This window comes from Pristis pectinata, chromosome 7 (genome assembly GCF_009764475.1).
Source record: "Pristis pectinata isolate sPriPec2 chromosome 7, sPriPec2.1.pri, whole genome shotgun sequence".
NCBI lineage: Eukaryota > Metazoa > Chordata > Chondrichthyes > Rhinopristiformes > Pristidae > Pristis > Pristis pectinata.
Window position 1 is genome coordinate 56,957,090 of NC_067411.1, and position 16,047 is coordinate 56,973,136.

At 38.3% G+C, this 16,047-nt stretch overlaps 1 protein-coding gene across 3 annotated transcripts in view; it reads right to left on the reverse strand.

Annotated features, from left to right (window-relative positions):
• LOC127572969 (poly [ADP-ribose] polymerase tankyrase-1) overlaps positions 1-15,844 on the reverse strand; it is a 105,272-nt gene extending 89,428 nt beyond the window's left edge. For all 3 annotated transcript variants that reach the window (XM_052020702.1, XM_052020701.1, XM_052020699.1), the window contains exon 1: positions 15,339-15,844. In XM_052020702.1, the coding sequence (XP_051876662.1) occupies positions 15,339-15,627 (289 nt within the window). In that variant the 5' untranslated portion in view covers positions 15,628-15,844. The remainder of the gene's footprint in view (positions 1-15,338) is intronic.
• Positions 15,845-16,047: the final 203 nt, after the last annotated feature.

Here is a 16,047-nt window from a genome sequence, read left to right on the forward strand (position 1 = left end):
TTGGAAGGATGTTAGATCATCCATGTCTAAAATTATTTTACTGGAAGACACATTGACAGCAGCAAACACATATTGTCAATTAGCAGAAGAAAAACTACCCTTTTAAGCCATCATAATTTAAAGGCATTTCCTCAACAACCCTCCCCTCCTTTGTTGATTGTATATCCACATTGACATGGTATAATATGAAGGTGAAAAGTTCACATCATTAGCCTGAAAGTGACCTGAAGGGCTTTTATAATTGAAAGATGTTTCAACTGTAAAAGCCCTTCAGAATGGGGACCGTATTCTTCCACCTGGCTCAAGATTCAAGAGGAATATCCCAGTATGACATGCACACCTCCAAATGGACTGACTTGAAAATCTGCACTTGGAGGTGGATTGAACAATCCATGGATACAAAACAAACCTTGTCTGATGGGTCAAATAACAACCCCGCAGATGGTATCCAAAGTGACAGCTAGGGATAGTGCATCAAGTGATTATGAACTTATAAGAATGACCTTTAATCTTGCAAGTTTATCTAGTTGGTTTACTCTGCACCATTACTCTCCCAAATTATAACCAATTCATTAACAGACCATGGGCATCAACCTCCATGATTCATTTAGCGTTATCTCATCCACAGAGGGATAGATGCATTCACTTTCTTTTCTCATTAATGATAAATCGTGTGTGCGCAAGATTTTCTCTCAACTTCAACTATTCCATCTTTGGCTTACTTTTTAATCTCACTTTTTATTTCAGTCACTCTTTTCGGCCCCTTTTCAATTATTTGCACTTATGCACAATCCCACTGAACTTTTATATCAGCTATATTTAATTGAGTATTAACATCCTCTTGCCTTGAGCTTATTCTCTGCCCTTGTCCCTTTACCAACCTTCCTAAAATGCCTGGTTCTATCTTCAGTTCTGGTACCCACCAAAGAGTCATAATTAATCTAACTTTAGTTGCAGAGAGGCCTGCCATGCATTTCGGCTATTTCATTACATTTTTTAAAATCAGGTTTGCAGCTTTTCCCTGTTTACAAAATGGTTACAGCAAGGAAAGAGGCTATTTGGCCCATCAAATCCATTTCAGTCTCAGTTAAAAAAATATCCAGTTAGTCCAGTTACAATTGCAATTGCCTGCATGATTACCCCTAGCAGTGTACTCCAGATCCTAGACAGATACTGCATTTTAAAGCTTCTCATCATGCGACTTTTGGTCTCAGTGATGAATAGTGTTGTTACATTTTGATCCCTTTGGTGCAATCAACTGCTTATTTTAAATTTTATTGGCATTTGTTAAGGCTTATTATACAGCAAAGCCCTCAAGTTATGCTTTTTTTTAAGGCAACCTGAAGGAATTTTATCTTTTCCTCTAGGTTTTCAAATATTGCTAAGTTTTATGCTTTTGAGAACTTTGCTTACAGTTGATGAACTTAGAAACATTATGTTTTTCTAGGTAGTCTTCCATAATGCATACTCTTGTAACTAAAAAGTTTTATTCTAATTTAAGCTGCTTAATTCCAACTTTTGGAAATCATCCTAGGTTATACCACAGAAGAATCTATGACCAAACGAAGACCTTTTTGATATAATCATTCAATAGTCCAACAACACTGTGGGAAAATCTGTACCAGAAGGACTTCAGTGGTTCAAGAAGCCAATTAGAATGGGCAATAAATACACAGCTTCCCAACGATGCCAAGATCCTAGAAAATGAATAAATTTAAAAACTGCAACAAGGTTCTGCTACACAACAGCAAGTTACAATGATTAGCATTCAGCACCAACATGAATAAAAGTAAAATGAAAAATTGCAGGTTAAGAAAATGAAATGTGTGATCACAGTAAATCATGACCAAGTCAAACTTCACATTTTGAATGCACAAGTTTACATGATCACAATCCAAAATTTTATCAGTTTTGCCCTATCCAGTGGCCTTGTGTATAATAAACAAAAAAGACGTTGCTATTCACTATGCTTCAAACTACAACATCTGGATTACAGCTGCCGAGTAACTCTATAATTTGCCTTACCATGAAAGTCAAAACCTAGTGTTCCAGTTATATTCTCTATTTTTTGTAATACTTTGGGAATTATATTAACTAGAGGGAAGAAAGAAATATTTGCTCCCAAGAGAAAAACAAATTCATTTTCCACATTTTCTTGAGCAATAGCAGCTGGTTGTTTCCTCAACAAACAGATTTATTTTTAGTAACTCAGTAACATTTGAGTCACAGGCAAGAATCTCATCCCCTTTAGAGATATGCCAGATGAGCTGCTCGATTTGCTATCTAAGCCTGAGAAGATAATTCTGCCAATTTGGCCGAGTAAAACCATTTTCTGATCAGATCACAAGAAAGAGTTAACACCCCCTCCCCCCAAAAAAAATTCAAGCCAACAAGCAAGCATTGGGCTAAAAGCACAAGTAAAAGCTGAGATTTTGTTTTATGAATTAGTTGGCAGCAAGCTAAAACTTCTCATCTTAATAAAGATAAGATGCTTTGGGTTTTACGATAAGATAATAGGTGTCACAAACATCATAATGAAAACAGCAGCAGCAATGTTTCTACACTCCACAAGGATTTATCCTGGGCCCAACACATTGATGCAATCATGAAGAAGACATGCCAGCATCTCTACTTCATTCAGAGTTTGAGGAGATTTGGTATGTTACCAAAGACTCATGAGCACTACCTCGTTATTCCTTTTTGTTTACACTATTTATTTTGCAATTTATATTAATTTTTTATGTCTTTGCACTGTTCTGCTGCCACAAAGCAACAAATTTCACATCATATAAGTGAGTGATAATAAACCTTATTCTGATTCAGAATCTTAAGTTGACAACTGCTGCAAACTTCAGCTTTACTGTGAACTTCCTGCAGACAGATCTGAAGATAAGCAAGACAATGTGCTATTGGAGGTTATCCCTAATAATGGGAAGCAACAACAACTGATGCTGCAAGTAAACTGCTAGATAGAGATTGGCACCATTGACCAGACCACAACCAGCTGAAGAATTAGATGGAAGCGACCATGACAAACTTCGATTTGCAAGAAATTTATGTAACCACGTCAATGCAGAATAGATCAGAATCCTGTATTAAAAGAATAAATCACTTCATTTTTTCCTGCTCCAAAACATTTGAGGAATCCTAAATCAAAAAAGAAAATGTGGCCTCAGGATGGCTTATTTATGACACTTGCCCTACTGCAGCTACTGATGTTATTTTCCCAACTACCTCACTTAAGCTTTCTAACAACAACACTAATCCAGAGGCAGAAGAGAATCGATAACTAGTTTGGCCTTTGCACACCCTGATTAACCATATGAAACATGGAGAAATTGATGTAACCTCAATCTACACATTGTCCGATCTAATCCATCAGTATTTCTGATATGCTCAATGTACAAGTGATTCAAGCGTGAGTGAGAAGATACAGCCAAGCACATGAACAAATAAAAATAGTCTGTGCCCTCACTTTTATCTATAATATTCAGTGCAATCTGGTGACCCTATCTGTAAGTCTTTTGGCAAAAAAAAATCCCTAATTGCTACCTACGTTACACTGCCTTAAAAACTATATTCTGCAAAAATGGTGCAAGTGTTCCCACATCTGGAACTCTTCACATCTACACTCCTTGGTTTCCATTCTCATATACAGGTCAAACTGTTTTAGTTAGGGTTAATGCAAAGCACAACAAAATCAGCTAAAATAAGAATGAAAATGTTTCAACTGGCACTGTGTTAGTCAAAGAATGGTCATCATTTTGTACATTGTTTTGAGTGAGGTAGCAAACAAAGGGATACACATTTACAAAGTGCTTTTCACAACCTCAGGACACTGAAAATCACGTCATAGATTTGTAACATGGGAATGACTGCAGCATATTTGTGCTAAACAAGGTTCTACTACAACAATATGATAATGAGTAATAAATTGTGTTGATGATGCTTATTAGAAAAGGACAGAAGATGAGTTACCCTGCTCCTCTTTGAAATGTGCCTTTTATGTTCAAAAGGAAGCACAAAATAACCAGTGCCCATGAATTCAACATTTACATGTAAAACAAAGGAGAAAAGGGAAAATACACCCTGGTTTAGCTGCAACTTGAATTTGCAAAGAGTGCATACTTGGAGATGGGCCAGAGTGTATTTAACCTTCAATATATGCACTTCTGTCCACATTAATAGGGATCAGATGCAATTTACAGTCAAGGTTGGTTCCAAAATTCTGTTCACTGAAATGTTCTCTAAAAAACAGTTTAATAAATTCTCAGCATAAATAATAGTTTGCCATTATTTCATCTGTGCCAGTTGCAATCCATGCTCTATGATAACTAACACTATGCCATCTTTCCTGACTAATTAGAGAGGTTCAATTGGTTCTGATATGGATGACATGACTTGGCCATTCCTTAAGAATGCACTTCAAACAGTTTCAAACATCCTAACCCACAACATTCCTCTCAATCATCCTTATTCTTATTGATCTGTATTGTCTCCTGGATCTTAACATCTCAAATTTAAAATTTTCATGCTCGTAATAAAATCTTTTCAAGGCTTTTCCCTTTCTTCCACCCCTAACTTCCTCCATTTCTACAATTACCTCTAAACTTTCCATCCCCAAATCTGCCAAACACTTTGAAATTCCTTTCTTAAACTTCCTTCCCTCTATCCTTCTGTCCCCTTACTATATTGCCAACTCCATAAAAGTCACCCCTTCACAAGGTTTTATTCACTGCTTTCATTATTTCTCCACTTGCTTTCTGCATTCAGTTTTGTTTGATTATATACCAACAAAACAACAAGGTGTTTTACTCACTAACGTCACTGCATAAATGCAAGCTACTATAGTTTTAAATTCACTAAATCTGAATGCAGAGTTTAGATATTGTTTATATCACAAACATTTCTTGATTTGATGGTTTCACTCCAGCTCCTGCAAATTTTCTCCTACTCACACAAGCACATTAAGCAATCGCAACCTCATGCTGACAGGAACACACTGGCCAATAGACTGTACTTGCAATGGTGAATATTCTGGCTCCCCGGACACTTGTACTTGACTCTACTCACCAAGAAACAACAAAAAAAAGCAACAAAATCAAACTGGAGGACGTTTCTATAAATATGTCGCTGGCCCACAGAAGCCAAGAGCACTATGCAGTCTACCTTTGAATACACATGCTTTGCAAAATGCTGAAAAGGATCACCCAAAGGCAAGTTCACACAATTCTTAATGTTCAGGGCAAAAGCATATGTACCCTACCAATCACATAATAATCTACCATCTGCATTATAGCCTAAAAATATTCCCCAAACTCAAATATATGCTAAATATATTAATAAATATGATTGGACAAAATGTTTTTAATAGCCACATAAAGAAAAGACCAGACTTAAATTAACAAATACAGTATTAAGAAATCAAAACACATGGGCAGCAATACATACAAGTCACGGCATATATCACTGTGGCCTCTCTCAATTTCCCCCCCCACCCAGATGCATATACAATTTCAGATTTCACTAAAGCAACAAGAACTGGTGAAATAGCAATGGCAGGGTCAATATAAGTCCCATCTGGATACTTCCCAGAACAGCAAAAAATATTTTGCCTCAAAATCACAGAGGGCAAGTCAATCAGAGCACAGCCATCCGAAGAGCTATAATTAATTGTAAACAAATAGAAAAGACGAAAGAAAATCAACATAGTTATATTTTAACATGCAGCAATTTCCAGTGCAATTTCCATTCATATCAATTCCTGATTTTTTTTTTGCTCAAACCATGGTTGACAAAGCTCTTTGATAACTGAATAAAAGAGCAGTAATATTGTACTTTAGCAAAAAATTATGTACACCAGAAAGACCCCATGATTTGCTGCTAGATCTCTGCTCAATTTTCTGCTTTCCATGTTGTAACCAGGGTATACAATTTAACATGCTCATTCAAAGAGAGGAAAAGAAAAAAAGCCAGAGAAAACAATTAAAATTGTCTGTCTCTGGCAAATGGCGAATTGTTTCTTGGACCACAGCATTCACAAAAACATGGGCAATATGTGGTTTTAAAGGCAATAAGAATGATGGCCAAATTACAATTTCCTGAAGTCAGATACTTCTACCTGCCAAAACTTTAAAAAAGTCCATTGTATTATTCTGAAATGATAAACAACAGAATATAGTGTAGAACTGCAAATTGTTCCAAAAAGGCAGAATGTTTGCAATATTCCGAGATGGTAGCTAACACCTCCTGATCAGTGAATTACTACACTCTTCTGGATAATTCCCTGCTGCATGCCCAACATTACTCAATTCTTGTTTTTTTCATTCTGATTATAAGTAGCAGCAGTGACTATATCTTAGCAAACTATCATTCGCATTGGGGAAAAGAAAATAATTTCTGACAGCTGCCACAAACATAAAGCCCACATTTGCACAAAAACTTAGTTTGCAATTCCCAGAGAACATTGGCTCAGCTCATTCAATGCCTTCTCTACTGTTTGATCTACCAGATGGCAATAATCAATGCCATTTTTGACAGACAACACAAGTATAAAAACATGAATACCCCTTCAATGGATCGTATATTATTCCAGATCAGACCATCCTGGGCACCAGACCATGCTTGATATGAATATTACGACATTATCATCCCACCACTGGAATGCACACAAGGCCATATGGATGGCTAATATAAAAAAATACAATTTTCATAGCCATGTTTCATTGTAGAGCAGAGACAAATTTCATTGTCCAAAACTACTTTTAGTACAAAATGGTACTTTTTAAACTAATAAGACCATTGGTTCCATCAATCAACAGTGCCAGATATGATTTAATGACCATCAGCTGGAAATCAAACGAGCTTAAAAGCTGCAAGCTTAAAATACACACTGTCCAAAATATCTTATATCACAGTATTAACAAAGACAGCTGCAGGATGGGAGAAATTCTGATTCCTGCAGGTTATGAAAAATCTTAACATCGCATGACATATCCTCATGCTAATCACCCATTAATCATTTGACAGGCAGCTTCCCACTCTAAATACTCCAAGTTCATACGATACTCCTGAAGTCCCTACTGGATGTAGAGATGATTTTCATAATTATGGCCTTTATTTTTACACTACCTGACAAGTGGAAACTGCTTCAAATTCTTTTTAATTTTGAATACTATATCACTTTCAGGTTGCATTTCAACCTGTTCTAGATAAAAAGTTCTAGTCTGTTCAGTCTTCCTTTTTAGAATTTCAGTTTTGGTGATATATTTGCATATCGTCCTCAACTGTTCTTGTATCTTATTTGTTTTTAAAATAAGAGCATTGAAAAAAACTACTCAAATTTTTCAGTGAAACTAAATACACATTTCGGAAAACAGACTAAATAGTACTCATATGTATGGCTGTAATAATAGTTAATTATCCTAAGTCATAGTATATATAGAGATCTGCATGTATATGGTCTCTCCTGATACAAAATAATTACCTTTAAAACCATTATCCAAATTAAGGAATCATTTTAAAGGCTGTACTTAAATGTACAAACATGAAAATATGACTTAACTTTCCCTATCATTATTAACCAGTTAATAACAAGCACTATCGCTTAATTGTGAATTTGAACTTGTGCGATAATGAAAAGTATTTACTGAAAAATAATTTTGTCAAAGTAATACTACCTGCTGCCCAATCCAGTCAAGTGCCTACCAGCTGCAATATTCAGTGCAGAAAACAACTTTATATCTGATGGAAGCTCAAGAACAGTCATGATTGGTTACATTTGGTCCTTTTTAGGCAAACCGCAAAAATAAGATTCACATACAATTTAAAAACAATGAACTCTGCTGAAAGTTCTGCTCTTGACGACAGCAGGAAGATGGTTTTTCACATGGAGCTCCGACTGATGTCACAGCAATGCAGAACAAGTTTTGCATTTACGGAAAGTTTTGCTCCTGCTCCAGGAGCAGTACAGAATCTACAGTAAATTATTCCCTGCTGGTAGCATATATTTCATAAGTAATGAAAAGTTTTTTCTCCCCAAAGGAAACAATTAACAAAACAATCAATGAACATTCACATTCACCATGCACAAACTTAGACCAGATACATCAAACAATTCTGAACTAGGAGACATAAAGAGGCTGCAGATGCTGGAATCTGGAGCAACAAGCAAGATGCTGGAGCAACTCAGCATTCAGGCAGCATCTGGAGGGAAATGGACAGTCAATGTTTCCGATAAAGACCCTTCATCTGGACTGAAAGATTTGGGGGGGGGGGGGGGGAGAAGGGGAGAGGGATGCCAGTGGGGGTGTGCGTGGAGAGGGGCACAAATGGGAGGAGGGCGGATGGGAAGGGGGGGGGTGAGGAAACAGCTAGTGGGGGGAGGAGGCAGCAGCCAGTTTGGGGGGGGGGGGGGGGGTGGGGAGGGAGGAGGACAAAGCCATTGCGGGAGGTGGGGGAGGAAGAGGACGGCCAGCGGTGGAGGGGAAGAGGAAGAGGACGGCCAGTGGTGGGGGGGGGAGGGGGGTGGAAAGAGCAGGGCCGGCGTGTGGGGGGGGGGGGGCAAGGGGGTGACAAGAGAGGGGGAGGAGGCCAGTGGGGAGAGTGTGTTAATGATGAGCAGGTGGAGGAGGGTAAATAGAGATGGTGTTGGGAGCTGGGGTGTGTGGCATGAACTGGGTAGATCAGGAGAGAAAAAAGGGACAGAGGGCAAGCCATTTACTGGAAGTTGGAGGAATTCAAAGCTTTTTCTCAAAGCTTTTAGCTGCGTACTCACATGTATGCAGCAAAGAAATTTCTTGCTCCGTTTTAGCTAAGGACAAACAGGAGCCATGGAAAGTTTTTGCTCTGTATCCACATGAACCATGAAAAACATCTAGCTATTAACATACAGATTTTATATAGATGAAAATCATGCTGAACAATGTAACATTAGGAAACAATGCCAAAGGCATTAGTAAAAGCAATGAAATCAAGAATTAGAGAACATCATACAAATTACAAATAGACTTATTTACATATATTATGCTAACAAGCAAAAAAGTATTAACCATTAACAATACTAAAAGAATGGTGTACTTTTATACAATATACAAAATTTATTCCAAGAATAGCTAGAGTAAACATTCTGGAAAATTTCTCTCTGCATCACATCTGATTGTTGAACTCAAAAAGGGAACTTTTAACCAACAGACCATTAACTCGTGGTTCACAGGACCTATAGATGACCCATATGTCATATACATCCTATATGTGACAGACGTAAGTTGAAGGTGGCTTCCCTGACATACGTTTTGGTCCTGCCCTCTTTTGGAAAAATATTGGTAAGACATTTTAACATTATTTCAACTGTATTGAATATTGATTTACAACCTCACCCAATCACTGCAATTTTTGGGCTACCAATGATGGAATCTGGCCACTTATCTGATGCCACTTGTCACATGATTGCCTCTGTTACATTATTGGCCAAGCGATCCATTTTGTTAAATGGAAGGATCTAATACCTCCCACTACTTTTCAATGGTCTTCTCAAACTATATCATGTTTAAACTCAGAAAAAATTAGGAGTGGCACTGTTGATTCTTTGCTTAAATTTGAGGAAGTTTGGAGTCCATTCAATATTTTCATATGTTATAGATCCCTTTTCAATAACCTTTGAACTTAGAGGAGCAGAGTTGACGACATAATAATGCTCTTTGTTCATCGAGAAATATAAGTCCAGTTTTTTTAAAGTTTGTTTCATTTTATTACTTACAATTTTTGTTTTGATTTGGGGTTTTTTTTAATACAATAAATCTTTTTCTTTCCCTTTTTGATTTTTTTTGTAATATATTCGCTTACTAATAGACCTTGGGGCCTAGAATATATTTTTTATTCTATATGATTATATATGTCATGATTGTCCTCCCGATCTCTTTGTATTACATGTATAATCACCGATGTTATATGTATTAATCTGTATTAATTTGAAAATTAATAAAAAGATTGAGAAAGAACAGACCATTAACTCTGAACTTGATTAGACTCCTGACTTTCAGAATAAGTCATGGCAATTTGAAGGGGGAAAGGTTGTAGGCTATGGATAAAGACCAAAGAAATAAAAACAAGTGGATAACTTTTACTGAATTGATTTAAATAGGATGAGCAAAATGGCCTCTTTTGCACCATGTCTTTGTAGTGATCGTTGAACTTCCAGATCTGGATTGTCTAAAATATTTAATTTCTATTTAAACCTCAAGTTAATAAAAAACATTCCAGACCTGTCAGAAATAATTAATGTGGTAAGGAGGCATATGGGATACTGGGCTTAACTGAGGTATTGAATAGAAACAGGGAAGTTATCCTCCAACTTTATAAAACATTTGTTAAACCTCAGCTGAATTACTGCATGCAGTTCTGGTCACCACACTATAGGAAAGATGTGATATCACCGGAGAGGGTGCAAAAAAGATTCATATGCATGTTGCCTGGGAAGGAGGGTTTCTGTTACGAGGAGAGACTGGAGAGGTTCCTATTCCCTAGAGCTGAGGTGGGTAAGAGGGGACATGATTAAGCTGTATAAAATTTTGAGGGCTATGGATAGGGTGGGCCAGAAAACTTTCTCCATATCAGAGGTATATAAAACTAGAGGATATAGACAGAATAAGGGGGAAGAGATTTAGAGGGTATCTGAGGGGGGGTCTTTTTCCACCCAGAGCATAATGAGTACCTGGGATACAATGCCAAGAGTCACTGACAGCATTTAAGAAGTGTCAAGGGGAGTATTTGAAATACCTGGGCATAGAAGGCTATGGGCCATGCTGGAAGATGGGATTAATACAGATGGGTGCCTCCTGGTCAGCATGGACATGGTGGGCTGAATGGTCTGTTTCCGTGCTGTATGACAATAACATGATAGCATTTATACCCAAAAGTAGGATTTGATTCAATACAATTTCTTGTTTTCTGTCACCTCAAAATTTCAGCTAGAAGAATTAAACGGGAACAGTCTGTTCAGTCCTCAACCATATTTCACCACTCAATCAGAACATGGGAAAACTAAATCTTCAGAAATATTCAGGTGCTTATAAACATGTCCAAAGCAGTAAAAATTAACTTTACTCCAGCTAATTTCAGTATTAATATATTTCTTCTTTAGTAAGTAGTTTTCATGATGGCATTGTGAATCATTCAATCATCCAGATATATGTGGAAATGGAAATACAGATACAAGTACTTATCTTCTCCAAGTTTATTAAACCAACTGTATTTTTAAGATGGCATCAAATGGGGCAAAGGAAATCTGTAACAGAATTCTCCTAATCAATATGTTACTTAACATGCTAGCAAAACAATTACTTTAAAGTTTAGACTTCTTGGCTGTCTACTAAATGTGAATATGCTTCAAACCACATACCCAGACTTTAAGAGCAGGCAGGAATACAATTGTGTCTTTGCAACTTCATGGTAAAAATGAAGGCAAAGCAATTATCAGTGAAAATGCAACCTTCAAGCATTCATCTTCTCTTCAATGTAAAAAGTGTCAACAAAAGGTTCCTTTTAAAATTTCAATTCTCTTAAATATTTCAGTTAGTCACTGCAAGTAGCACACATCAGATTTACCTCCAATTCAATCGGGTCAACCCAATTTCAATTGGTAAATTACTGCAACAAATAATTAATAGAAACAATTTTTCTTCTTAATCAAATATAAAACTATACTTACTGAAAATTACTGACTGATGTAGTTTGGGGATACTTAAAAAGTCCAAATACCACATAATAGAATTCATCACCACACTGGTGATTAAAAGTAAAACTATTTTAAAGAAAAGGACTGATCTGCAACATTACAGGTTAACTTACTATTACTTTCTGGCTGGAGGCAAATTTAAGTTAAAAACATCATGGGAATGTGTTTGGTATACACTGATAGTAAAAAGTAACTTAAATTGCAGAAACAAGTTGCAGAAGAAAGTTTGTCTATTTATTTTGTCAAAGACTGAACAGCATTTTAATAAAGCTTTCCTTTGAATCAATAATTAAGTTGATGAATCAAATACATTCAAGGGATGCAGAGGTGAAATATGACTGTTTTAATTATAACTTAAACTATATGAACCTTGCAGAAATATGTCTTACCCTTTTATGAAATCCTCAAATCCAGAATAAATACAGACTGCAGCATTATACTACAAAAAAAACTAGATAAAGCTAGTTATCAATTCTTTCTTCAACCCACAGATGTGAACAAATACGTCTAAATTCCTTGACCAGACCAAAAGTTGTAGACTATTTACCCATTTAACCCACAGCTAGTTGCCCTAATCACTCTCTAACCATCCCAAAGAAATCCTAGTAATTTTGATCCATTGTGACCTCGCATGTGCCTCATAATGGGCTGATTTCCTCAATCTGTGGTTGAAACCCTCTCCCCAATTTATGTATTGGTGTACATTTTTGAAGTTAACACATCAATTTAATACTGCTGAAACATCATAGCAAAAAAATTTGATCTAACCATTTTTATTTATTATATTTTGCTCATAAGTCTACAGAACCTATTCATACCACTTCAGTTCCCTATCAATTCAATCCAGCCCAAATAAAATTCTGGATGAAAATATTTTTGCCCAGTTCAAAGTACCATAAATACCACTAGTTTTCAAAATTCTATATTATTTGCTTGTTTGCATTGAATATGCTTTTTTTTCCCCACAATGCAAGTCCAAGGTGATTTCAGGTACAGTTTATTGCTTGATACAAGTAATATCAACTGCATTATATGCAACTGCAATTGCCCTGAACTTCTGGGACCTGACAATAGGGAAGAGCTAAGGGAATAGCCTCACATTGCACACTGTTGAACAAAGGAGAAAAAAGCCATTGGACCAACTGTAAACTATAACAGTTGAGAAAGGAAGGTTAGGCATCAATTTACAACTGTTCCAATAATCCTGACAAATGGAAATCTTAAAAAGCATCTGCTGTGGGCGAAGGAGACGCCATACAAAACAGCTTCTGATTCCTTGTTTCAAGGAGTACCTAAGTGGTTTTATCGAGATCGTGCAATCTATGTGGATGGATGGATGGATTTAGAAGCTTAGAAAAGAGAAGTAGGCTATTTGGCCCTTCAAGTCACCTCTGCCATTCAATATGATCATAACCAATCTCCAGATTCAGCACCATGTTCCCACTTTCTCCCCAATTCTCTTAAGACCCAAGAACAAAATCTAACTTCTTAAGTATATGTATTCATTTGTCTTCAACTCCTTTCTGTGGTTGAGAATTCCACAGGTTCACCACTCTCTGGGTAAAAAAAATCTTCAGCTCAGTCCTACATGGCTTACCCCCAATCCTTAGACTGTGACCTCTGATCTGAATTCCCTTGCCACCGAGACATCCTTCTCATCACTACAGCTCTGTTGCAATTTTGTAGGTTTCTGAGGTTCCCTTTCATTAGTTCTTCCATCTTGAGGAATTAGTTTGGTGAACCTTCACTGCACTCGATAGTGAGATCATTCTTCAGATAAGGCGGCCAAAACTGCACACAATAATCAAGCTGTGGTCTCACCAAGGCTCTGCAGAATTGCAGTACGACAACCCTGTTGTTGCGCTCCAGTCCTCTCACAATTAAGGCCAACAGTCCTCTCACAATTAAAACCAACGTATCATTTGCTTTCTGCAACATGCTTACTTTCAATGACTGGTGTCCAAGGACATTCAGGTCTTGTTGCACCTTCCCTTTTCCCAAACTATTATCATTCAGATAAGAATTTGCCTCCTTATTTTTGCCATTAAAGCGAATATCCTGAATCATCCAAATCACATTGCATCTATCACACATTTGTCCAATCCCTCAACCTGTCCAAATCACACTGGAGCTTCTCTGCATCAGCCTCACCGTTCACATTCCCACCCAGCATTTTGTCATCTGCAAACTAGGTACATTATTTTTAATTCCCTCATCTAAATCATTACTATACATAGTAAACAGCTGGGATCCTAGCACTGATTCCTGTGGTACTCCACTAGTCACTACCTGGAAATCAGAAAAAGACCAGTTTATTCCTAGTCTTTGTTTCCTGTCTGCCAATCAGTTCATTACCCATGTCAATGGATTTGTCTGCCTTTCTAATCTCAAAAGACTACCACACAAACCATAGGCCACCAAGATGTAAACATATGAAAGAGGGGCAGCTTGAGTGGTGGTAATATAGGCAGCCCCCAGGTTACGTAAGGGTTCCATTCCTGACAGCTCGCTGCAAAACAATTTTTCTGCAAGTCAGCAAAAGTCTGCGAGTGCAGAAGTGCTTGGCAGGAGGAACTTTAGAGTGAGTCAGGATGTGGACAGCAGAGTTTTGGTTTATCTCAATCCTACAGTAGCTACATTTACCTAGGGACCTGTACATCATTAGATGTAGTATAAAATACCACATAAAATAGGTATATATAGCTACTATCAACCAGTTCTTTAATGCATTAAAAAGGGACTTATTATTGATATTATTGTGGTAGATTTCTAGAAGCCGACCCAATGATTCACCCACAAAACCAGGTTTCACAAAAATAAAACTAAACAGGATTGGGAACTGGAAACTATTATCAGAATAAAACTGCCCCATATTGTTGAATAGTATCCATTCGTAAAACTATACAGCTACCCATATCATATTCTAATGCATACATTTCCTATAATTCTCTCATTGAATATCTTCTATGTTCACACCAACACCACCCATAATTAAACTAATAGAACATATACTGTATACAGTCGTTATTGATTACTAGTTTGCATTTCTGTAACTAACTTTCCTATTTTGAAAAATTCTTTAAAATTTTAAGATAATGTGCGTAAAATGCGATTTCCCTAAATTAGGTCTTCCGTAACCCGGGGGTCCCTGTACTTAATCACGATGCTCCCAACCACGGAGCAGGCTGCGTGGATTAGATTGTCTATTCCTAACTATAATTTTCCTATGCCATTCTGATTATACTTAGAAAGGGAGAGTGGGACGCAATACATTTAAGCATTGCTCATGTGCAAGAAATCCAGTAATTAAACTATCGATTGCATCAAAACATTTAAAAAAATTCCTGATTCCACCACCCCCCCCCCCCATGAAAATATCCAATCAACAGCAGGAATCCGTGCCGATGTGATAATGCTGTCTGTGGTCTCAGTTTTTTAACATTCGCTTGGTAAAAGCCGCCTCCCAGACGATGATCTGGCGACCCGGGCCCACTGCTAATGAGTTGTTTTGACGTCCCGAGGCCGAGGCTGTGGAGACAACCCCCCGCCCCACCGCCCGCGGGCCCTGCTCTAATGCCCCGGCCCGCAGAACCGAGTCACGCACCTGCAGCGAAGTGAAGCGGAGTCGATTTTCTGCCGGCCATGTCCTTGGCGTTCACGTTGCCCGAGTCCACCAAGCGCTTCACCCGCAAAACATCGCCGTTTCTGCAGGCCTCGAACAGCTCTCGGCCCGAGTCACTCACTGGGCCGCCTGTCGCCGTCCCCGGGGGAGTGACGTTGCCGCCGGTGAATCCTGGCGAGTCAGGCCTGTCGGAGGTCGGAGCCGCGGTCGCAACCGCTGATGGGCCCGGGTCCGAGGCGCTCGGAGAAAGCTGACTGCGCCGCGCCGCCATCTTCCTCCGTCACTGCAGCAACGCCGGCTGACGTCACCGAGCGGCGGGAGCGCGCACGGACGGAAACGCTCGCTCACGGTGACCTGAGGACAACTTGGTGCCAGGGCTGGAAGATAGCGGGGTTGGTGACCCATTGGGGAGACACATACCACTCAGCAGTGCCACTCGCCCGGGCTAATGCGGTACGTGTTCAGGAAACCTGATGCCGTAATGCAGCAGTTCGTGATACAGAGAATGACAACAGGATGGATATGGTGTAGTGATTAGGCTTCAGGTCTAACAGTTCAGAGACTTGGGCATATGATCCAAAGCCCTGAGTTTGAATCCCACCATGGCAGGGAGGGAACAGAAATGAAGAAAGAGTTAGTCTGTAAAAACTGAACCTGTTGCTTAATGTCCCTGGAAAAGAAAATATACAAT